The 23,838-nt window shown below is 39.1% G+C and overlaps 1 protein-coding gene across 6 annotated transcripts in view; it reads right to left on the bottom strand.

The window, feature by feature from the left end:
* Positions 1-23,838, bottom strand: part of SYNE2 (spectrin repeat containing nuclear envelope protein 2) — a 330,191-nt gene that overhangs the window by 64,617 nt on the left and 241,736 nt on the right. For all 6 annotated transcript variants that reach the window (XM_049706356.1, XM_049706357.1, XM_049706358.1 and 3 more), the window contains 15 exons: positions 23,368-23,469; positions 21,892-22,011; positions 21,500-21,700; positions 19,973-20,146; positions 17,979-18,110; positions 15,126-15,322; positions 13,430-13,562; positions 11,804-11,986; positions 11,241-11,387; positions 9,389-9,565; positions 7,587-7,742; positions 5,965-6,117; positions 3,619-3,789; positions 3,006-3,136; positions 27-231 (listed from right to left, as the gene is read on the bottom strand). In XM_049706356.1, the coding sequence (XP_049562313.1) occupies positions 27-231; positions 3,006-3,136; positions 3,619-3,789; positions 5,965-6,117; positions 7,587-7,742; positions 9,389-9,565; positions 11,241-11,387; positions 11,804-11,986; positions 13,430-13,562; positions 15,126-15,322; positions 17,979-18,110; positions 19,973-20,146; positions 21,500-21,700; positions 21,892-22,011; positions 23,368-23,469 (2,382 nt within the window). The remainder of the gene's footprint in view (positions 1-26; positions 232-3,005; positions 3,137-3,618; positions 3,790-5,964; positions 6,118-7,586; positions 7,743-9,388; positions 9,566-11,240; positions 11,388-11,803; positions 11,987-13,429; positions 13,563-15,125; positions 15,323-17,978; positions 18,111-19,972; positions 20,147-21,499; positions 21,701-21,891; positions 22,012-23,367; positions 23,470-23,838) is intronic.

The following is a 23,838-nucleotide window of genomic DNA, read 5'->3' as shown; positions in this document are numbered from 1 at the left end:
GTTTTCCCAATGGGCTTAACGCCTACCTTTACGTCCTGCAGGGCTGGGGGCAGGATCTCTGCCAGGTTGTTTCCAGATGTGTTGATGTTTGCGAGCTGTTGGTACTTTGCTTCCTGCTGCTCCAGTCTTGCTGCAGCTTCAGCGTGAGCACTGTTATATGCCTTCCAGAGCTGTAGCGGGCTCTGGGCCCTCTGCAACTGGTCTGCAATGTCTTGGTTTACCTGCGTCCACCTGTCAGGGCAACATGAACAACAGGAACCCCATCCATCCTTTCCTTTGCAGCAAAAGCACAGCGCCCACACTCTACCCATAAGTTAAGAGCAGATAAATTAAGAAGACGTGTTCATGTCTTTTCAAAATTAATGCCATCATTAATATATAAACAGAATTCCAAATTAGGATACTTCATTGACTTTATAATTCTCAACAAAACCCGCAAAATTTGTGACTGGCAGGAAACACCTATTGCATGATGAATGTCTCTTAGGCAAAGGTGAAGAAAGTACTGAACTGTTTGCGTGATGAAACTTTCTCCACATGGGAGGGCCTCCTATTTTATAGAGGGGGTCTTTAAGTAGGCCTTATTTAAGTTGTGTTTATGTCCAATTTATTTTCTAATTACAAAAACAACATGTTCCTTATATAAAAGTAGAAATAAAAAACAATATATTTTCCTACTTCTCAGCAAAGGGTATTTATTTTCTATGATGTTCTAAATTTGCTAATGTTTTAATGTTCTGTAGAAATACGGGATGGTGTAGGACTAATTTCTTTGTGGATTGAGAGAAAAAAATGGCAGATCTTACCTGGTACTTGATAATATTTCATTTGTTCTTTAGAGAAAAGTTAATTCCTGTGTATTCTCTTTCTACTTAGGCCAATTTGCATCAGAAAGTTACTCACTTGGTAAAACTGATCTTAGTCACATGAGAAGAGAAAATTGCGTAGCCCTCAAAGGATGCTAGCACACAATCTATGAGGGAAGGCAGCAGCAGAGTACCCAGGCCCCAGATTTACATAGCTGGTCTCCATGGGGCGGGGAGGGCCAGGCTAAAAATCAACTCTGGAGTCCAGGCAAACTTAACTAGAGCTGTTGATGAAACCCAGTTAGAGACCTCGCTTTTAGAGTAGATACCACCAAGTTATGAACAATTGCAAATATTAAAAGTCTTTTTGCATCCATGAAAATCAGCTAATTTTGTGGTGCTGGCACATTCATTGGTTGTATGATTTGTTTTTTGGATTCTCATTTATATGCACTGTTAAACTGCTACAAAAACTAAAAATCGTAATAATAAGAAAAATAAGAAGTTATTTTCTGTAATACATTTTTCATTCTATTAAAATTGAAAAAAGTAGAAATTAAAAATTTTTGGTTTTATTCCATACTATGGACTGTAATATCTTGCCTTTCTTTCCCATTTAACTTAAAAAATTTTTCCCATGGGAAAAAAAAAAATTTTCCCATTAATAAAAAATAAGTAAGCCTAAGTTTAAATGGCTGTACATAATGGTCTATAAATGGTCTTTTTTTGTTTAATTACCAAATTCCAGTTTAGTATGGATATTGGAATAATTTTCAATTTTTGCTTGCAAAAATAATGCTCAGATAAACTTTGTTCAAAGGATTTTTTCTGTATTTCAAGATATTGGTCTTAAATTAGACTTCTTAGAGAATTATTGGGTCAAAGAATATAAATATGTAAATATTTTTAAGGTTATGGGTATATGTTCAAACTGCTTTCTGAAAGCATTATAATATTTACATTCTCACCCAAAACACATGAGAATGCTTGTTTCACAATATCCTCAACCCTGCTGAGTGGGCGAAAAAGGTGACAAATGGCATAATTGCTTTACTTCTTTGTATTTCACAAATCTTCTCAGAACCACCTGTTTTTAAACAAGATTTTCCCCAATTATAAATACAACATATGCTCACAACCCCCCACAAAACATGTGTGTTTAAATCTATCCATACCTATATTGAGATTGTCTACCCATCTACCTACCTACCTACCTACCTGTCTATAAAGAGAAAGTAAAAAAAAACACCTGACATCTCATTAATCTAGAGGTATCTACTGTTGGCATTTTGGTGCTATTTTCTTCAGTCGTTTTCAATATGCCTTCTGATATATTCTTGTGCCAACAACTGAATGTGTATGTGCACTGGTGACAACTGAATCCCTTTAATAGCAACCTGAACCACCATATGTTTTGAGGGAGGCCCCCATTACTGTATGTGAAATTAGATACGTGTCTGTGTTTATCTTTACCCTCCCTCCTCCTCCTCTTCCACTAAGGACTGGATCAAGGGCTGAGGACACCACTGCAGGGTACATAAATGTGGTGTCCCTTGTTCAACATATATTCAGAATTGGTTTATAGGAGAGGTTGAATCTGCAGGAAGGAAGGGTGGAGAAGGCCACTGAGCGTAGCTTAATCTCTTCACCACTGTCTGGAACAAATCAGCTTTGGGCCAACTTTCATATTCCATCCAGCTACATAAAAGCCTCACAATCAACCAGGGCCACACTCCTTAGAAGGAGTTTTCTATCATAAGTAGTTCATCAAAGAATGCCTCCCAGCCTCACAAATATCTCCTGAGATGTATTCTAACATCCCCTTACTTCCACCTTATAATGTTTCCAGTGAGACAGACTGCCCATCTGGCCACCCCTTAGCCTGTTTCTGCCTGTTGATTTTGGTGCCCTTGAGGATCACATTGGGCATTTAGCCCACTGAACGTGGCTACACTGGGGCTGTACTTAGGACATTTCTAGATTGATTATACCAAACACTTGTACAAGGCAAGTAATAGCCTTCACAACGTCATATCTTACGTGAACAAGATCCTTCCAAGCAGGAGAGACCAGAATAGTATGAAACCAGTTATCTCAGATGATTAAGAAGGCTTTACCCAGCCTACGTCCCTTCATTTGTCACACGTCATTAAGATAAAAATATCTGCTCTACCATTCAAATTGCATCTTAAAGTGTACCTTGTGTGAGTATTTTGGCATTTCTCTTGAATTATTTCAGCAACCGAGGGGCAGTAATCTTTGAGTTTTCCAATAACCTCCTGGAGTTTCTTCCAACTCCCTTCACTGCTCTCAGCTTCATCTTGAAGAGTCTAGGAGGACAGAGCAGGAATGTCAGTTGCAGAACAGCCTGGCCTCGTCCAAAGAAGGCAGCAGCTGGTCAACACTTGCCGCTGTACCACAATAATGTTAACACTCAAACTTTAATAGGACAGGGATAAATTACCAGAAATGTGAAGAAGAAAACTGAGAAGGCATTCTTTCATGGGGCTAGCACTTGAAATAGCATACTTAAAAAAAAAAAAAAAACACCCCAAACCCAAACCTTTAAATTGTGAAATAATATGGACATGAAAGATGAAGAAAAATTCACAGTATACTTGTACCAAGTTTCACTCATTTGGTTCATGTCATTCATTTTGAAATTTCAAGTTATACTTTTGATGCTGCTGTTTAAAATACTGTTTCATGTTTCTCTGTGGAGAACATAACAGTAATTGTGTTCAATTCTGTGCTTCCTTCCATTGGAGATTTTCTGCCAATAATGCATTGTGCCAAGATCTGGTTAATATACCTGAAGGTTCTGCACCTGGCACCTCAAGGCCTCTAGTGATAAAACCACAGGTTTGCTGTGTTCCATGCAGTACCAGAATCGGATCGTCATCATATTCACTTCATCATAGAGTTTATCATAAGTCTTCCACTCCTGTAAAACAGACTGCATGGAGGTCTTGAGCTCATTGACCTATACAAAAAGTAGAAACATATTTAGGAAATCATCGACAAGAGGCTCTCTCATCTTTTTTGTTTCCCCCTCCTAAGGACTCTACCACCGTATCCAATTTAGGCATTTTAATTTGAGAGTGGAGCTTCAGTGATTCACTGAAGGTGAGAAGGGTGGGTCAATGAACAAGAAATATCAAAGAAGGCTACGTTTTAGAGTAGCTGAATGGAAAACAGCCCTGAGACCAGAGTCCCCAGCACAGAGAGAGTTCAGCCTACAGAGGGAGAGCCCAGGGGAAAAAACACTGACTGAGGAATCAGAATCTCAGAATATACATTTCAGTGACACCCTATTAGCTTTCTGACCTTGGGCAAGTTATTTAATCCTTCAGTCTATTTCTTCATCCACAAAACAGATATAATAAATGAAAACATAAAGAAAATAGTGTCTGTGAAAATGCTCTGAAAACTGTAAAGCATTATAAATGTAAAGTGTCAACCTGTGTTACCTGGCACTTAAGTCTGGTTACTACTGGAGAGCAAGCAAAACTTGGAGAGCATCATGCTTGGCCAAAATGATGGGCAAGTGCAAAGTAGGAGGAAATGCAATGGTGGCCATATTTTATTCTTTAATGTGTTTTGGTAATTATGAAAGGTTGAAAATTGAAGCATTTAAATGCCCTCTGACACAATCAAGAATATACAAGTATATAAATCTTTATATATTATGTAAAGAACACTTATATCTCAACAATAAAAAGACAACCAAACTCAAAAATGGACAAAGGATTGAATAACCATCTCTCTAAAGAATATATACAAATGGCCAATAAGCGTATGAAAAGACACTCAACATCCACAGTCATTAGAGAAATAGAAATCAAAACCATGAGATACCCCTTCACATCCACTAGGATGGCTATAATCAAAGTTGGATAATAACTAGTACTGGCGAGACTATGGAAAAATGGGAACACTCATACACTGCTGATCGAAATGCAAAGTGGTGCAGCTTCTGTAGAAAAGTTTGGCAGTCCCTCAAGAAGTTAAATACTGTATAGAGTTATATGACCCACTAATTCTACTCTTAGGTATATGCCCAAGAGAACTGAAAGCATATGTTCACAAAAAAACCTATACACACACATTCTCAGCAGTGTAGGAGGGTTTTAATGTCTCCATATCCTTGTCAACACTTGTTACTGTCTGTCTTTTTACTGCAGCTATCCTCCTGCAGCCTGTGAGCATCTTGAGGGTAAGAACCATTTATTTTCTTATCATTGCACCCTTGGCAGTGAGCACAGTGCCTCACAAAAGATATATTAACAAATGACTCACACAGATATGTTAAGCTCACCCCTACTTTTCTGCCTGAGTCCTGGGGGAAGAATGAGGCTGAGGGTCACCTATGGATTTCATTTACATGGGTTATTCCCAATTCTCCCTTGGAACAAATGGTTGAATGTAGATTTTAGTAGATGACAAATAATCCACAATAAAGACCCTCTGGGAAACATGGACACACCTATAATAGGTTAGTATTTACAATTTCTCCCTCCATTTGTGGGGAAATGTCAAAGTTGCAGTGTCTGAGGATGCCTGTCCTTTGTCTTTTGGTGTTCTTCCTCCCAGAAGGGGTAAATGCAGACTTTGACATGCCTTTCATACAATTACCAGATGTCTTCCACAGTCTTCTATGCTTTCTCCTCACCACATGCTGTTTCTCGCCACCTCTGGAGTTTTCCCTAGGCTGACCATGCTTCTAGCTTAATAGAGGCTACATGCGATAGGATCACGCCCTCCCTGAGGCATCTCCCTGGGTGTGGGGAATCTGAGCTGCTTCTTCATAACTAACTGCTCCTGTATATCTGGCCAAGAAACAACGCCAGATGCTCTGCTGGGTTTGGGGTTGGGGGTGGAGACATTTTTGTGTGTGTGAGTACGTTAGACAAAACAAAGATAACCAGGTGGACTTCTAGCTTGCCAAGGATGTGGGAATTTGGTGACTTTGCCTCTGAGTATCCAGTGAAGGAAAAAAATAAGAGAGATCTGAAATGTTTTTCTCTACTTCACTTCAGTAGTTTTCACAGCAACTTTTCAGTTTTTGGTATGGAGTGAGTGTCCATTATCAAACAAGAAATAAGGTAAAAGAAGGATACGTGGAGAGAAATAGTACGCTGTAAATGAATTCTAGTACCTGGTTGATAACACTGTTTTTCTTTTGAAATAACTCATCAATTCTAGATGCTGTATCTTCCAGCAATGGCATTGTCCCACTCTCTGAAGTCAGGTAACTTTGTCTCAATTCATCCAATGCTTTGGATTTAACTGCAAGTTGATTTTCTATATCCTGGAAGGGCAAGAGGAAAAGGTTTTCATATGCACAATATTACAAAACAATTAATAAGGGGTAAGAGGTAGGAGTCTGCACTTTTCAAGTAATAATGCCAATAGAGTATATAATTTAATAACATTACACAGAAGACATTTTAATCATATCACACTCTCAATTCAATTTTTACAGTGAAATTTTGTAATATGAATTTACAATATTACAATATGAGGTTTTACAATACTTTCCATTATTACATGGCTCTAGATTTTAGAAGAGTCTAGGTAGCAAGTCCTTATCATCATGGTATAGTAGAAAGAGTCTAGGAGATATAGTTTCCATTCCACGTCTGCCCTGTACTGGCTGTTGGACCAAGCGTTAAGTCATCAAACTGCCAAGTCTGCATTTTCCCATCTGGAAAATAGTGACGACATCCCAGGCCTGAGTACCTTAGCACTCAGGTGAAAGCAGGGCGGCCGGCTGGGGGTGCTAGAGCACTGAGCTTCCAGTCAGGAGGTGGCTGTAAACACTCTAAAATGGAAATGGCTAGTGGGTAGTTAGAAACAGGATACGACCATCTGAAAAGATCTCTTATGGAGGTGTTGCTGCCCATATACTATATCCAGTATCATTCTGTAACCTTCTAAGTAGAACAGGGGTCTGAGCCGACTTTCCAGCCCCAACAGTGAGAAGCTCCATGCCTTTCTGTAGGCGGTGCAGAACCCACGTAACCTGTGCCGTCTACAGCTCTGGGACAGTGGAACTGCTCTCAACAGGAGTGACACAATCAGGGCGGTGGGGAGGGAGGAGTAAACGCACGTTTGGGTAAGGGCACCTCAAAGACCAAGTGACCTGGCAAATGATGACTGAACGAAAAAAGGGCACAGCCAACATGCTCTAGCCCAAATGGGATTTAGACAGTGGTTCTGAGGGAAAAGTAGTCCTTTGAGAACACATTACACAGTACGTAAAATAAAACCATTTTCCTCTGAAGAAACAGAAAGAAATACTAAAACTCATGGAGGCTTCAGAGTAATTTTGTAAGTACTGGAGAAATTAATAAAAACACAAAAACTGGAAAACATCAAAATCAAAATTCCCGTGGAACTTTTTTTTTGTCTGCACCGTGCGGCTTGTGAGATCCTAGTTCCCCAACCAGGGACTGAACCCAGGCCATAGCAGTGAAAGCACTGAATCCTAACCACTGGACTGCCAGGGAACTCCCAACATTTTTTTCTTAGGAGTAGCATTCAAATCTCTTAAGAACTACCATAACCATGAAAATACTTCTGTTTATCATTTAAAAACAGCATTTTGCAGTTCTGTAAAACACATGGACACATCTATTTTATAGAAGAAAGTTAAGTAGCTGGGGGCTTTGAGGAGAACCCTCAGAAACTACAGCAGCTTGCCCTGCTCCCTGGGGCAGGTTTGGTAACTAACAGCCTGACCAAGCCACACTGGACAGGTGCTGTGTGTCTTCTCACCTGACAATCCAGGAGTGTCTTCTGCACCGAGACCACACTTTCAGGTTTTTGTAAAGTGTTCAGTCTCTCCTCTTGTACCTCCATCCAGTTGTTCAGAATCTGTATTTTGTTTTCATTCTCAGTGATACTTTCCAAAAGTTGTTCTAATTGTTGTATCTACCAGTTATGAATAAGAAAATAAAACTTTCTTATTTTAAACCACATGTTTAAAATGTAAATGTCGTGATATGTTATTTTTAATAGGATAATTTTGTTTCTTCTCAGATTTCTAACGTTTTGCACAAGATTTCCCAACAACTTTTGGAATAAAGATTCATAAGTCAGGAAATATGAATTATTTTCTCCTTTTTAAAAAAAATCTAACATTTGAAATGAAAGCTAACCTGATAAGAAAGCTGGCTGTTCTGGAGTTCCACAATATCTGTACAAAACAAAATCATGTTGCTAACACTCAATATTTTTTCATTGCATCATCTATTGATATATGTAAAGCTTAAGAAAATTTTTTTCCCCAGACTCTCTTCATTAGACTCACTTAAAAACTGTCAATATAAAGAATATCACAAATAATGCATCAATTTAATAAAGTAATATTTTTTAAATGTCTGTGATTCTTCTCATTTTTAATGCTTACAATGTTTATTAGGTTACAATCATAGTATATATGTTTTGTACTTCTTTTCATATGCCATAGGCGCTTTCTATGTCATGACTTGCTGTCCAGTATTTCATCAAATGGACATCATATAATTTGATTAATTATTTCTCTCAAGTTGGAAATTCAGGCAGTCTATATTTTTCACCCGAATAAATAATGTTGAATTGAACACTTGGTGCACATATCTTTTCCTTTTTGAAGGACTGTCTACTTAAAATAAATGTAAAAGGAGTGGACTGCTGGGTTAAGAGATAAGATGATGATTATGGTTCTTGAAATTTTCTGAATGCTTTCCAAAAGGGTATGTAAGCCATTATCTGCAATGTTTGAATGTGAAAGCCTTGGGCTTTTATCTTTATCTTAAGTTTTTCTAATTTAGTAAGTGTATAATGTTATTAATGTTTATTTCAAATGTCTGACAATTAAAGTGGTAACCTTTCCATATTTATTTGCCAATTATAATTTTCTCTTTTGTGAATTATCTGCTCATGTTCTTTGTCCATCAAATCTTAATTGTATGAATCTATTTGTATGCATTCTCCACACAATAAAGAAATCAACCGATTTTCACTATTGTATATAAATATTAAATATTTTCCCAAGAATAAGTGTGCTTAATCTTTTCGGTCATGGAATGAAAATCTACCAAGAAGCCATATACATTTTTCTTCCTTTTTATAATCTTTCTAAAGCTGAAATAGCTTTGCTGCTTTTGAACATCTACTTTCACAGAAAATGTCGAAACTTCTGACCATTTAGTAGCCTCATGTAATACTCGACATGCCTAAGTCAATTTCCTACTAAGAAATCGCAAAGAAATATAAAAACTATTTCCAACTCTTATATGCACCAATGGAGGACAGGATTTAAAAGGGGCTAGAATTGAGATGATTACTAGGTTTAACTGTAAGTAAACCAGACAAATGTCTTTTTGTTTTTTTTAATTAATTATTTTTGGCCACTCCATGCAGCATGCAGGATATTAGTTCCCCGACCAGGGATTGAACCCATGCCCCCTGCAGTGGAGTGTGGAGTCTTAACCACTGGACCAACAGGGAGGTCCCACAAATGTCTTTTAAAATTTTTCAGAAAGTGGTATTTTGCAAAGGCTAAATCATACATCAAGCTGTGACCATGAGCTCACCTTTCCATTCAGTGTTCCATGGACCCGGTGCCACTGGCGGTTCATCTCTCCGAGATGCTCTGCAAACTCTGTTCTCTCATAGCGCTTACTTTCCACATCACAGGTGCTTAACTGAAGTAATGACTGGTTAACAAAGTCAACTATCCATTGTTTATAGTCCATTTCCATTCTAAACTCCTAAAATGAACAAAGAAAACAAAATTAAACCACCAAAGCCTGAATTGAAGCAGATGAACTGGACCTCTCCTTTGGTGCGCTGTAGGGGGCGCCAGGCTCCCACCCAGTAATCAAGAGGCACCTGTCTGGAGCTATGTTCTACCCTCCCCCAACCCCACCACGCATCTGCTTTATTTGAGTGGAGAGTCTTTTGGGGAATTACACATTCCTGGGAACAGAGAGACTCACCGCTTTCAAACAGACTGAAAAGTCAAAGATGGTACCATGTATGGTAGTTGCATCATAGGAACCAAAATCAAGACCCAGAGTCTGACAAAGGATTCCTTTGAGAGGCTTCCCGAGAGCTCCACTGGAATTCAGAGCCATCCTGTGGGCTCATGGAAATGACAGGATGGGAAGTCTGAAGTTAAGACTCTCCCAGAAAAGCCAGGACACCTTTAAGGAGCTCTGCCAGTTTAGGCAGCTTCTCTTCCTCTGCGGACCGTCTAGGCCTCCCCGTTTGGATGACTTTAAGTTCTAGAGCGATCCTAAACCCTCCCAGGGCCACGCATGTTTCTGTTAAGGCTGATACTTGTTCGGTTTATTCTGGCAAGTTCCAGCACCTCCATAGCAGACATCCAAGGGTAAAACTATGTGCTAGGTTACTAGGGCCTGTGAGAAAAATACACATAGGCCCTCTACAGATTGTACTACTCACTGAAGTTAGGATGGGATAGGATATAAAAAGGAAATCCTTGCTAATACCATGCTTTGTGATTAAGCCATTCATCTTCTGCCTCCCAGAGGCTACATCCATTAGCCTATGAGGTCTTGGAAAGCAATGACCGGAGTCTTCATTCATCTTTGTGTTCCTAGTGGCGAACACCTTGCCTGGCACACAATAAGTGTTTGTGCGTGGCTTGTTAAATGTTAGTTAAATCTACTTGAAATCAAATATCGTGGAGAAGGCCGCATCCCTATCTATTTGTAGAAGGATATCAACTTTTCCTTACATATTCTCTTATCCAAAGAACATTTACTTAACACCTATTGGATGCCAGGTGTTGGGCTAGGTGTGCTGTTTCAGGGAGGTAAAGGAGGAGCCCCTGCTCTCAAGAAGCTAAGTCAAGGTGGGGAGATAGGCAAGTAAGAAAATAATTATAATACCGGGTGACACGAACTATTGATAGCACCATGGAGACACCTAATCCTGGAAAGTAAACCGATCTGGCTGGGAGAGTCAGGGTAGATTTCCAAATGAGAAGATACTTGAACTGACTCTTGAAGGATGACTAAGAAGATTCCTACAGCTAAAAGCAGGACACTGGAATTCCAGGCCAAAGGTACAGCACGTACAAAAGCAAAAGCACGAGCAAGAGAGCGCCAGGGGCGGTGGAGGGACCGCAAAGGATTTGGTTCAGGCTGAGTCCAGGGTTTATGTGGGGAAATGAAGAGCCAGAGCCAGTTAAAAGCTTGGATTCTGTCCTGTGGTGATGGGCGCTACCAAAGGAAACTGGGCAGAATAAGAGCAAGTATACTAACTCCTCTCTCCAGAATCATCCACCATCCCATTCCCCACGCTTAGAATTAGTTTTTCTAAATAATATCCTCCATGCCTCTTTGTTCAGTATTTCCCTTCCAACTGACTTGCCTTCTTTATTTAATGGAAAGGCTTCTGGCTTTTTTGTATAATTACCTTGTACTTGTGAAGAAGATTTTTAACTTGAGATGCAGAACTCAGTGAATGCTCAGAGTCTTCATCTGCAGTTTGATGTTCCACATTGTTCATCCAGTTAATCATTTCTGTTATTGCTTTACGAGATGGCAATTTCTCCATCTGAAGCTGCAAAATCAAAATGATTTCCATTTAATTACCTGCAGTTAACAAAATGAATCAGGGCATCACTTAAGATAATATCTGGTTTGATAAAAGGTCTTGCCACATAATTATGCAGGTTACTCACAAAAACAAACCCAGCATTCAAGCTCAGAATAAGTGACCCCAAAACAATGACAATGACCTTCACATAAACGAACACAGTGGTGCAGATAAACTGGGAAATAAAGTAATTAAGCCCGATTTCTCTCTTAAGAAAGATCCCACTGGAGGAGAGTCCAGTAATTAAGACCTATATTCAGTGGTGCCAGAGAAAAGATAGGTGGTGTCAATGAAAATTACTGAGTCAGAGAAATGATTTTAAAAGAGTTGTGAGCTAACAAGTGAATGCTAATTCAAATGCTGGGTCTTTAACTACTTACCTGGTGAAGTTTTTCTTGGATGTCAGGAAGTTGAGTTATGAGCATTGTCCACTTTTGTTCAAACTGTGCTAAAGAAGCTCTCAGTGTTGCCGTATCAGCTTCTTTCAGGTGAAGAAGTTGGTTCCCAGTACTTAGAACTGCAGTTTTCAAGGAGGACTTTTCATCAAGTTCCTTTGAAAACTCCTAAAAGGAAACAGTTTCAAAGTTTAGAAACTTTTAAAATTTAAATGTGTCATGGAAGGACTTCCCTGGTGGTGCAGTGGTTAAGAATCCGCCTGCCAATGCAGGGGACATGGGTTTGAACCCTGGCCTGGGAAGATCCCACATGCCGCAGAGCAACTAAGCCCGTGCACCGCAACTACTGAGCCTGCGCTCTAGAGCCCATGAGCCACAACTACTGAGCCCGCGTGCCACAACTACTGAAGCCCGTGCGCCTAGAGCCTGTGTTCCGCAACAAGAGAAACCACCGCAATGAGGAGCCCGCGTACCGCAATGAAGAGTAGCCCCCGCTCACTGCAACTAGAGAAAGCCCACGCCCAGCAACGAAGACCCAACACAGCCAAAAAAATAAAGAAACAAATAAATATAAATAAATAAATAATAAATAAATAAATAAGGCATGGAGTAACTAAGAGTCAGAATAACTGGCTAGAGTCCAAAACTAAATAAATGAATTCAATTCAAATAGTAAATATTTATATGTGTAGGTATGTATGTGTGCATGTGTATATGTGCTCACATGTGAGCGCGCGCACGCGCACACACACACACACACACACACACACACACACATTTTTCCTGCTAAGTGTCAGGCACTGTTCCAGGCATTTGATATATGGTGGGGAACAAAAGAGATGGAGTTCCTGCCCCTTGAGTGGCTTATAATCTAATGGATTAATATTTTTAAAAATAGATAAATCATCATTTCAACTATAAAAAGAAAATACAGAACACAGCACTACGTTCTTTTTTTTAAAAGTTCATATTAAATGAACTAAACACAACAAATTTTTAACTAAAATATCTGAAATCTTTCCTGGTACTTACAGGTTTTTTCCAAGTATATTTAAAAAATATTTATATTTTAATATCAAAGTGAGTAATCATAGCTACAAAATATGAAAAATGGAGAAAAGACTAAGGGAAAAGACGAAAAGGTCTCAAAGTATAATTTATATCACAAAATTAATACTTTCTTTTCTTCAAAAGAAACCCCTTAAAACAACAGAACAATAACATTTTAGTAGAAACATCAATTCTGTATATAACAATTTAAAACCATGTATTTATTAGCTAACATTTATGAATTAATAATCCTGTGAGGTTTTAGGGGGCAGGTAGGGGAGTTATTTTCTGCACTTGTAAAACATGCCCCATGTCAGGGCAAGTTTTAAATATATATATATTTTATAGTGTCAATTTAAAATATACTTTATCATTATTATAAGCATATAAATCAATAGTATAAACAAATAGTTCTAAGTTTGAAGAATGCAGCTGCTATTAGCCCAAGTTTTACCCCTTATCTACAAACGATTATGGAAACTATCACACCAACTCTCCTAATTTTCCCCCGATATTTTTTTCTAACCAACAATTACCTGAGCATATTGTATTACAACTTACAAAAAAATTGTTTATGTTGCTTCTGATTGTGTCCAAGTCCTGAGACACATTGAGGGACTGCTCTTTCCAGTAGTTCAGAGTTTGCTGAGAAGATTCCAACCACTTGGTTAACTGATCTGAATCTCTGTTATAACTAATAGGAGCAAAGTGGGAGAGAAAGGAAATTAGAAACGATTGCATCCCCCGTATATTTTCTTCTGTTTCACCATTTATTTTCTTGTGTTGACCAATCCTATTATTCAGAAAAATCATGATTTTTTAAAGAATTATACCCTGTTTAATCCCAGGTCCCAAATCTGATGCTCCTGTCATTTTCTACGACTCTATAATGACTAATCAAGAACAAAGAGGCATTTTAAAGTCTAAAATAGTCTTTTAAAAGTTTATGACAGCTATATAAAAGTAAACCCACAGGTAAGGACAGAAATTATTTTTATTCATCAAACATCCTCTATAGATTTGTGTACAGTAAAAATATAATCAGCATTGGTATAAGTTGTATAATAGCGAATTGCTATTGGCTGGATGCCAATATATTTATCTGATGGAATGAAAATATCCAAGCAAAGTGCCGTCCCTCTTGTAACTTCTAAACTTCTCTAGGTTAAGACAGCCTCCCTAAGAGGTGGGAAAGAGAATGAGGTTAAGTGTTCTATGTTTTCTACCTTCTTCAAGGGTTTCAAGAATGAAGTAAGCGAAAGACAAATACCATATGATATCACTTATATGTGGAATCTAAAATATGATAAAAATGAACTTATTTACAATACAGAAACAGACTCACAGACATAGAAAACAAACTTATGGCCACCAAAGGGGAAAGGGATGGGGAGGGATAAATTAGGAGTTTGAGATTAACAAATACATACTACTATATATAAAATAGATAAACAACAAGGTCCTGCTATAAAGCACACAGAACTATATTCAGTATCCTATTAAACCACAATGGAAAAGAATATGAAAAAGAATATATGTATTATATATATGACTGAATATATATTACTGAACATGTATTATGAATCACTTTGCTATATACACCAGAAACTAACACAACATTGTAAATCAAGTACACTTCAACACAAAATAAAAAAAAATTTTTTTTAAAGATTTGATCAGTCAAAGCAAAAAAATTCTTTGAAGAACTCCAAAGACTTTTTCAAACTATTCCATTAGCTAAAATTATTTTTAAGATTTAAAAAAATTTGGGGGGCTTCCCTGGTGGCACAGTGGTTGAGAGTCCGCCTGCCGATGCAGGGGACACGGGTTCGTGCCCCGGTCCGGGAAGATCCCACATGCCACGGAGCGGCTGGGCCCGTGAGCCGTGGCCGCTGGGCCTGCGCGTCCGGAGCCTGTGCTCCGCAACGGGAGAGGCCACAGCAGTGAGAGGCCCGCGTACCGAAAAAAAAAAAAAAAAAATTTTGGAAAAGTGTAGGAAAGAGCAACATCATGGCATAAAGGTAACATGTATAATTTTATAACATAATTCCTAGTTTCCACAGGAGTGATTACACATTATCCTGAGTCTTGCAAACTAGCATCAGAGACTCTAGTTCCCATTTAGCCTGGAAGAGGGACTCAACTGCTTTAGACTGTCAAAAACCGTACAACAGGGGGACGGCATGTAAAATCTGGTTGACTGCAGAATCCCTCTGAGGTCTTTTTCTGATGCCAATCAATCCCTAAGAAACCACACCTGAGCAGATGCTTGAGAAGCGTTTGCAGTCTGTGTAGTTCATGATCAATTTTTTTGTTTAGGGACAACCACTGTTCTTCCAGTTTTGCAATCTGGCCCTCTAGTTCAGGACAGCTCACGGAGACCACCAGCTGTTTGCCTTCATTCACAGTCTGGTAAAGCCGGGCATGCTTCTCATCGATGTTTCTTTTTATTTGCTAATAAAAATAAAGTCATAGAATGAATGATTTAAAAATTAAATCAGCCAGTCAATTCACAAATACTTCATGAAAAACCTACAGTAGAGGCTACTGAAGAAACAGTAACACTTTCCAAACCCTCAAGACTCTTGCAGTCTGGCTGAACAAACATGATAAATGGATTATTAATTATCTTCCACAATGAGAGTGTCCAATGCATTTCTACTGCACAGATTATACATGCAATATAAAATGAAAATTCACAGATTTAGATCTGATCGTTACTTCTTTCACCTAGAAACTAGGTGATGGTCTACAGGGCACACTGAGCTTGCAGAGAGGTTTTGTGTGACCTAAAGCTTATTCTGAAAATCAAGAAATTTTACATAGAAATCAAGATTTCCTGTGACTCGGGGAAAACAGGAAGCTCTAGCAAGCTCCTTTGGAAGAGGTTGTTCTCCTGGGTTCTCCTCCACCACTGTCCCCACCAGCCCTCCCACTGTCCACCCAGTCAGTGACCCTTATTTCCGTTCTCCTGCCTGGGCACCTGGAAGCATTTTACATTGCGGCCTAGGTATGAAGGGGATCAATAAGAAAACATTTCTTTATCATCTTTTAGACCCAAACAGTAGGGGGGAAAGCTCATTTTGAGAGTCTTCTGGATATCAGGATTCAGGAGGGAGAAAAGAAGAGGATTTTAGAAGAATAAATGAAAACAACACATTGCTAATTCAACCTCATGAAAAAAAAAAAAAATTCTTCAGAACTGTGAATGCAATGACCCCCTGAAGAGAACTCTGTCTAAAGGCAATTATCTTCTGTAGTTGGGTTCAGCTAATGACACATACCCTGACTGTTACTTAAATTTAATCTTAAAAAATAAATTATGATCAAAACAGAACATTTGCTATTTTCCAATTAACTTAAGCTTTTTAAAAAATTAATTAAAAAGTCTACCTCCAATGCCCTTTCCACCACTCCTAGCTGCAACTCCTTCTGCCTGCCCAAGTCCACAGGCTAGAATAAAATGTCCAACATAAGTTTTAAAAAAAGGTTCTAATTTTCTAAGCCTTCAGTGTGAGACACTTCATCTTAAGAGCATCTCTGAAAAGTTTTTTTTTTTTTTTCAAAATATCTTTTGTTACAGTTACATGGAAATGCTGTTGTTTCATGGGTTGCCCTCATATATGAGAAGTTTTAATTTTCCCATTTTATACACGGGAGTCAGACTGCACTGGTCACTCGGTCAATGAGGTGTCAACCGGCAGTGGAACACCGCTTGTTCAACACCAGAGGCCATGCAACGGACTGACCCTACATTCCCGGCCCACAGACGTCCCCTGATCAAGATACACACAAACCTCTCCATGACGCAGAAGACGATAATGACCTAAGGAACGCTATCAGTGAGATGGGCTTTACTAGATATCTGTCTTCTTTTAGTCTGGCAAATGTATTTAAAAGTCTTAGAACAATTATTTTGATTTTTAAAATATTTCTAACTTAACAGAATCACAGGTTATAGTTTAAGGTATACAGCTACTCTTGGGGAAATAATCAGGCTTCTATCAGGTTGGCTAATATGAACTGTTTCTTAATATAATAAGGTTTAAAACCGATCTGTTTTCAGCTGCATTCTTTCAGCTGTTCAGGTGGTACCTTCTGCACCCCTAGGCTAACAAAGAATTGAAGAGCAGCTTCCCGCCCCCATAAGACTCAGCTTTATCTGAGTTCAACTCAATATGACAAGATGGCAAAGATATCCATGGCAGCTTTCAAGACACCTAGAGAGCATAACTACAGCATTCCAGCCTCTGAAAAATGTTCTTTACAGGAGCTTAAGTGCCTCCAAGGAATGGTGGGACCCTGCCAAGTATTCCATGCTTTCTTCTTCCATTCGGTCTGGTCTGGCAACAAACCTGCCTTTGAAGTTTTAAAGTTGATATATGATAGCAACCTCTAGCTGCACAACTCAGATTCTGACCACATACATTCTAAAGTTAAAACTAAGTATTTTCAGTTTCTGCAGAAAATATTTAAAACTTGTTTTTATCTGTTGGTCATGTTCTTAATACCATTTGAAAACCATTTTAAGGTTTTATCTTTTCTATGGCATTGAAATTTGAGACATAGAGACTTTGATAATAACAATATCAAACATTACACAAGAAAAAATTTCAAGTTTGAAGTCTCTTTATAACGCTGGTAGCAGGTAACAGATTATTGTTTGTCTCATAGGCTATGTCCAGTCAGGGCTTCCCTGTTGTCATAAAATATGTTCAGAGGCCCGTGGTTTACAAAGTTCTTCCCATACTTTAGCTCATGTCCACACCCACTGACATCCACCTCCAGAGACTGGTAGCACCAGCTTGATTACCTACATGCTACAGATAAAGACACTGAGGCTTAGGGACAGAAAGTTGACGAAGTGATAAGTGAGAGCCAGGACTCAAACCAAGGTCCCGACCCCACGTCAGACATGTGGTTATGTCAAGAACCCCGCAAGTAAATCTGCAGTTTCCCCAAATATGTCTCACTGTGAGTTGTGTGAGGAATGATATTTCATTTCAATTCAAATCATTCACCTTCAAAGTCAAGTAATTTAGTCAAAACACAATAAAAATACAAAGTGCTACAGACAATGACTTTGACGGCTTAAGTGGAAGCAAAATACCTGATAAAATGAAATCCTTTCCATTAATCTTTCCTCTGTCTCTTCCACCAAACTCACAGAGGGCAACGTAGATACAAGAATTTCCAGGTCCTTTTCAAGAGATGCATAGTTTTCATCAAATTCTTCCCATTTCTAAAGAATTAAGAACACATGATCAGCAGGGGGCTTTTTCTAGATTAGTTCCAGATAATGACAAAATTAATCCTAAAAACAAAAATGAACTCTGAGACCGTACAAAATTAAAGCACAGATTCCAGGGGTTTCTGAGATATAACCCACCCTAGTAAGAGCTCAGTGTCTGGTGGGAAACAACTCCACTTCCACTGCTTTGTGGAGAAGGTTTTAAAAAATCCAGTTGGTATTAGGGTTTTATGCTTGTCTCGTCAAATCGAGTAGGGAATGATAGGATTAAGTTAAAGTGATACTCTCAGCATGCACCTCTGTGGAGACCTCAGAGCCTTTCTCTTACTTGGAAAGGAAGGGGTTAACTTGTAAAGTCTTTTTCAACAGAAGCTTCTGTTAGGCTGCTCCCAACGCTCCCTGCTCCAATCCCCAGTCCTACGAACATTACCCAACAGACACGACCCAAACCATTACCCTACCGTGCTGCTTGAAGAAGCTGTTTGAGAAGTTATGGGCTTACGCTTCATCAGGGGAGTAACTACTGCCTTAGCCTGAGTCTGCCTTGTCCTAGCTCTCTCTAGTTCCAGAGAAGCCCACCCTTAGGGTCTCAGCACTCTACAGAGCTGACTTAGGGACGTGAAATCTTACCTGCTGGAAAATTAACCACCTTAGTAATTCTCATAGCTAGTGAAACAGCGGGTGACATGGCTGTTAGGGGCACTCACTGGGTTCATGGAGTCTTTTTTTATTTAACTTATCTATTAACTATTTGGCTGTGCCACAGGGCATGTGGGATCTTAGTTCCCTGACCAGGGAGTAAACCTGTTACCCCTGCAGTAGAAGCATGGAGTCTTAACCAGTGGACTGCCAGGGAAGTCCCTCATGGAGTCTTTTTTTTAAATACGATGAACTATTACTATAAATATCAACTTGACACACTAACTAGAAAATTAATTTTATTAGCATAAAATAATACCATAGCTTATTATCACATTAAAAAGTTGAATACTGGAACTTTCCTGGTGGTGCAGTGGTTAGGAATCTGCCTGCCAGTGCAGGGGACATGGGTTTGATCCCTTGTCTGGGAAGATCCCACATGCTGTGGAGCAACTAAGCCCGTGCGCCACAACTACTGAGCCTGCGCTCTAGAGCCCGTGAGCCACAACTACTGAGCCCATGTGCCACAACTACTGAAGCCTGTGAGCCTAGAGCCCGTGCTCCCCAACAAGAGAAGCCACTGCGACGAGAAGCCCACGCACCGCAACGAAGAGTAGCCCCCGCTCGCCGCCAACTAGAGAAAGCCCGCGTGCAGCAACGAAGACTCAATGCAGTCAAAAAGAAAATAAATTTAAAAAAAAAAGTTGACTATTTCTTTGTTTTTGTTTATTTCCTTTATGTGCTAACATCCACCGTGTTTAAGAAGTTAAAGGGAAAATAAACCTTAAAATTGAGAAAGAGCTTTACGTAAGCTTAATTTTTTTCTTTGAATCGGGACAGGACTGTCATGAATCTACTTCAGCAACAGAACATCTGGGCTTGCCCTCTTCGGGATGCACCATTTCTGAACCGCTGACTATTTCATCAAATGATCTCATTCAAGATCTCAAAGTGCTTTCCATTCTGTTTATTTGTACACAAACCTGGAAGGTGGAAAGATGCTGTGCCATCCCTAACCAACATATAAGAAATCTCAGCTAATATTTCTTTCCGGGAGTAGCAGTCAGAGCTGGAACAGGATTCCACATTCCTCACTGCTGGTTCCCACTTAACTATTGCTTAATAATAACCAGATACTTGTTTTCAAAACTAGAGGTGATGGCTGAAAATCCAGAATTCCCGGCTTAAGCACAAAATTTATGAAAGCCACATACCTGCAATAAACTTTGCAGCTTTATTCCACACTGGTGTGACTTTTCTTCTAGTAATTTAACTTCCTTTACTTGTTCTGCCCACACTGTCTCTTTCTTTTGCAATAAAGAAGGAAGCATTTTGTTGGAGTATGTTTGGATCAACAGCATGTCAGCAACAAGCTTCCGGAAAAAAAGCTGTGAAGTGAGGAAGATTTTAATATTTATTTATTTTTACATTGTGAAAAATCTTAAAATTCATTACTTCAACATGTTCTAGTGTCATTTACTTTTTAATCCAAAATCCCAGGACAGCCATGTAGAGTCAAACACACGAGAAAACGAAATAAAAATTGCCTATGTGTCCACAGTCTTTGAGTACGAATGGAATTTTAACAAATCACAAAGAAAAATTACCCTAGGTAATATTTTCCACAAAATAGTCCAAATTAAAGGGCAAACATTATTAGTCAGTTTAAATTTCCAGTGAGATCTTCCTATGTCAGTTATTCCAAGTTTTAAGAAACTTTACAAAAAGTGGTAAAGTCACTGATGTGGCTAATTAGTTTCAAGATGATAAATTGGATGGATAGTTGTGTGAGCCCAAGAAACTCACATATTCAAGAGCCAGGGGTTCCTAAACTCTGGTTCTAACTTCTACACAATAAAATAGTTAACTAGAGGGAATTCACTGATGGGGTCTATTGGGATTCTGGTTGGTGAAAGCTCCCAGAATAGCACTTTAAGGCCTTTAAAGAGGAAGGTTTTCCTTCACACGCCTCTCTATTTACAGTCGGCTGCCCCCTCTAGTTGTTTGGGGGGGATTTCTTATTAGGTGAATCCCTTCTCTTGTTCCTTGAAAAGGATACATACAAGGGTTTATAAAAGCATCTATCATAAGGTCTGACACACTGTATATATCAGTTAATAGATTTTCTCCTCTTCCCCGCCATCCTTTATACAATATTTACCTCTGAATTTTTCTTAGACTAAGGTCTACTTAATCAAAAGCCTAGACTTCAGCTTACTGAAGGCAGGAACTCTGTCTTATACATTTTTATTATCAGCACTTAATTACTGCATATCTCTTGTTGATGATCATGAGGTTTTGTTTAATGAAATGAATGGAAAACAAAAGGATTTACCGTAGCATTACGCTAGACATACATTTACGTAATTTAAATATTTCTTTTGATTTCGGTTCTCAGTAAAACCTCTCCTAACCCCCCAATTCGATTCCCTCTATTAAATGTTCTTAAAGTGTGTATGCCAAGTTTAATTTTAAATTTGTTTGAATGGCTCCTTGACAAATATGTCTTCTCAATCAACTGAAAGCTCCATAAGTATTAGGAACTATGTCTGTTTTCACTCACAATCATATTCTTACGAGTTTAGCAGGGTTCCTGGTACACAGGGAGCACTGTAATAGATGTTTGTTAAAAGAATGAAGGAATGATGTAAATTTCACCAGGGAAGAAAACGGATGCTCTTAGTTCACATTCAGAAAAACTTAAAAGTCTATGAAAAGGTGATCTGACCCACGTGTCTTACCTTGTGATTTTGTATTTGAGCCTGTAAGGCAACTTTACTTTTGGTTTGTTGTAAGGGGTCATGAGCAAGATTTTCCTTTCCGATATTCACCAGTTCTACCATGCCTTGCAACAAAGCATCTTGCTGGCTCTCAGTGATGAAAGGGCTGCTGAGTTTTGTGTACCTGGCTCTCAGGATTCCCCACATTCTGTCAAGTACATCCTGAAAAGAAAGAGCAGGCGTGCACAGACTTTTCCATCCAACCATGAAAATAACCCAAATGAAGAACATATCTAAATTCCCTTGGTAGAAGAAAAAAGTCTTACTCTTTACAATCATAGTAATTCACGGAGAGTAAATTATAAGAGTAATACTCTTTATAATTCATAGTTCTGTTCTCTGCTCAGACATACCTCTAATTTGTAAACCTCCTGGAGTAGAACAGAAGGTAAATGAAGGCTTTCCCCTTCGTCTCTTAGCTTAGCCACTCGGCTCTCAGAGTTCTGCAGCTCCACTGTGTATGCATCTGCTTTCTAAAGCGAGAGACAATACAAAAAAGGAAAACCGTTTAATAAGGCGTCTACATATTCATTTTAAAAGAATTGAACATTTTGTCTTTCTCCAGAGCTGGAATCTGGATGGTCCCTGTGGGAACAACATCCTTATAGCCGTGGAAGAGGGCCAAAGTCGAGTTATTCCCTGGAAGCCTCCCCAGTCTCCCTGTGATGAAACATCCAGGTCAGGCTCAAGGAGCAGACTCTTCCACGGGTCAGAAAGAAGGGAGCATGTACATTTGTTCCAAGACTGGCCAGTTCCTTCGTGGCATCACACTCTTCTTTGTGTCTGTGGTTAAAGAGCAACCTGTTTAATGGGTTTGATTTAATATTTGGTGCTTAACCCATAGCAGACTGTGTGTGCGGTGGGGGGTGCAGACTTAGAAAGCTAATCATTTAGGGGCAACAGGAGAGGAGGAGATGGTCTCTTCAGACCTCAGAGAAAGGGATCTGAAAGACGTGTTCGTGTGTCTGTCTCCCTCTGCCCCTGCCGAGGCTGGAGGGAAAGGGCTCCCCACGATCTAAGACTGTTACTGTGGCAGAAACCTCTGGCTTATGCAAATAAATGGGGCTAAGGCCCTTGTGTTCTACCGAAAAAAAAAAAAAGAATTAAACAGTATAGAAAAGAATTAAGGGAAAAGTGAAAGTCCCACTTCTCTATCCTCTCCATTCTCCCCAAAGATCCACAGTTGACAGTTTGTTCCTTATGTGTTCAAAGCATGTACTGAGTAGAGGTATAGTGCACATCCTGAAACACAATAGATTGCACACCTCATTGTGTTCTGCAATTTGCATTCCTCCCTTACAAGCTCCTCAGCATCTCTTCACATCAGTACAAACGTATCTGGAGCCTTTTAAACAGACATATAATATGCCATTGTAAGGCTGCTCACTGCTTTAGCAACAGTCTGCTCTTAACGGACTTTTGGGCTATTTAGAGTCTTTAATGCAAGCAGTGCAGCTAGGTCCATCCTTGAATATTCATAAATATATTTATCTTTATGCACTTGCCTTTTTCTTTAGGATACGTGCAAGTCCAGTACCTAGAGAAGTGCCTGAACATAGTAGGTCCTCAATTAATACTTGCTGGGTAAATGGAGTGAAAGGGCTGCTGTATGCAAGAGCATTTAGGCTTAAAGTTTTGATATGTAGCCAAATGATCCCTAGATGCTGGACTAATTGGCACTCCTACAAAGAGGGTGAGGGTTTCATTTCTCAATACCCTTCCCAACACTAAACAAACTTACATTTCGGGAAGTCATTCAGAAACACAGCTTATACACAAGACTCTCTGGTTCAAGGTTAAGTCAGTTTGAATTATTTTGACTTGATTACCTGAAGCTGTTCATCAATACTCTGGCCACTAATTTCATTCAGAGATTGTTGTAAAGACGTTTTATTCTTAATAAGTTGATCATATAATCGCTTTATTTCATTCTGTATAAAAAGATAAATGCAGGAAACAGTGAGAATCTCACTTAGGCCTTCAGTACCTTTTTAAAGATTCAGTTGTCCTTCAGTTTCTGTGCTATAAGAAATTTCAAACATATGCCAAAATAGGAGGAACCCCTGCATTACCAACATCCATCCAGCTTTAACAATTACTGACTTGGGCCTGGTCGTCTCTCTTCTGCACCCTCCCCTGAGCTTTCTTTTTTTGTTTTTTTTTTTTAAATTAATTAATTATTTTATTTATGGCTGTGTTGGGTCTTCGTTTCCGTGCAAGGGCTTTCTCTAGTTGTGGCAAGTGGGGGCCGCTCTTCATCGCAGTGCGCGGACCTCTCACTATCGCGGCCTCTCTTGTTG

Source organism: Orcinus orca, chromosome 2 (assembly GCF_937001465.1).
Source record: "Orcinus orca chromosome 2, mOrcOrc1.1, whole genome shotgun sequence".
NCBI lineage: Eukaryota > Metazoa > Chordata > Mammalia > Artiodactyla > Delphinidae > Orcinus > Orcinus orca.
The sequence above is the reverse complement of the archived record's forward strand: the minus strand, read 5'-3'. Positions and strand labels throughout refer to the sequence as shown.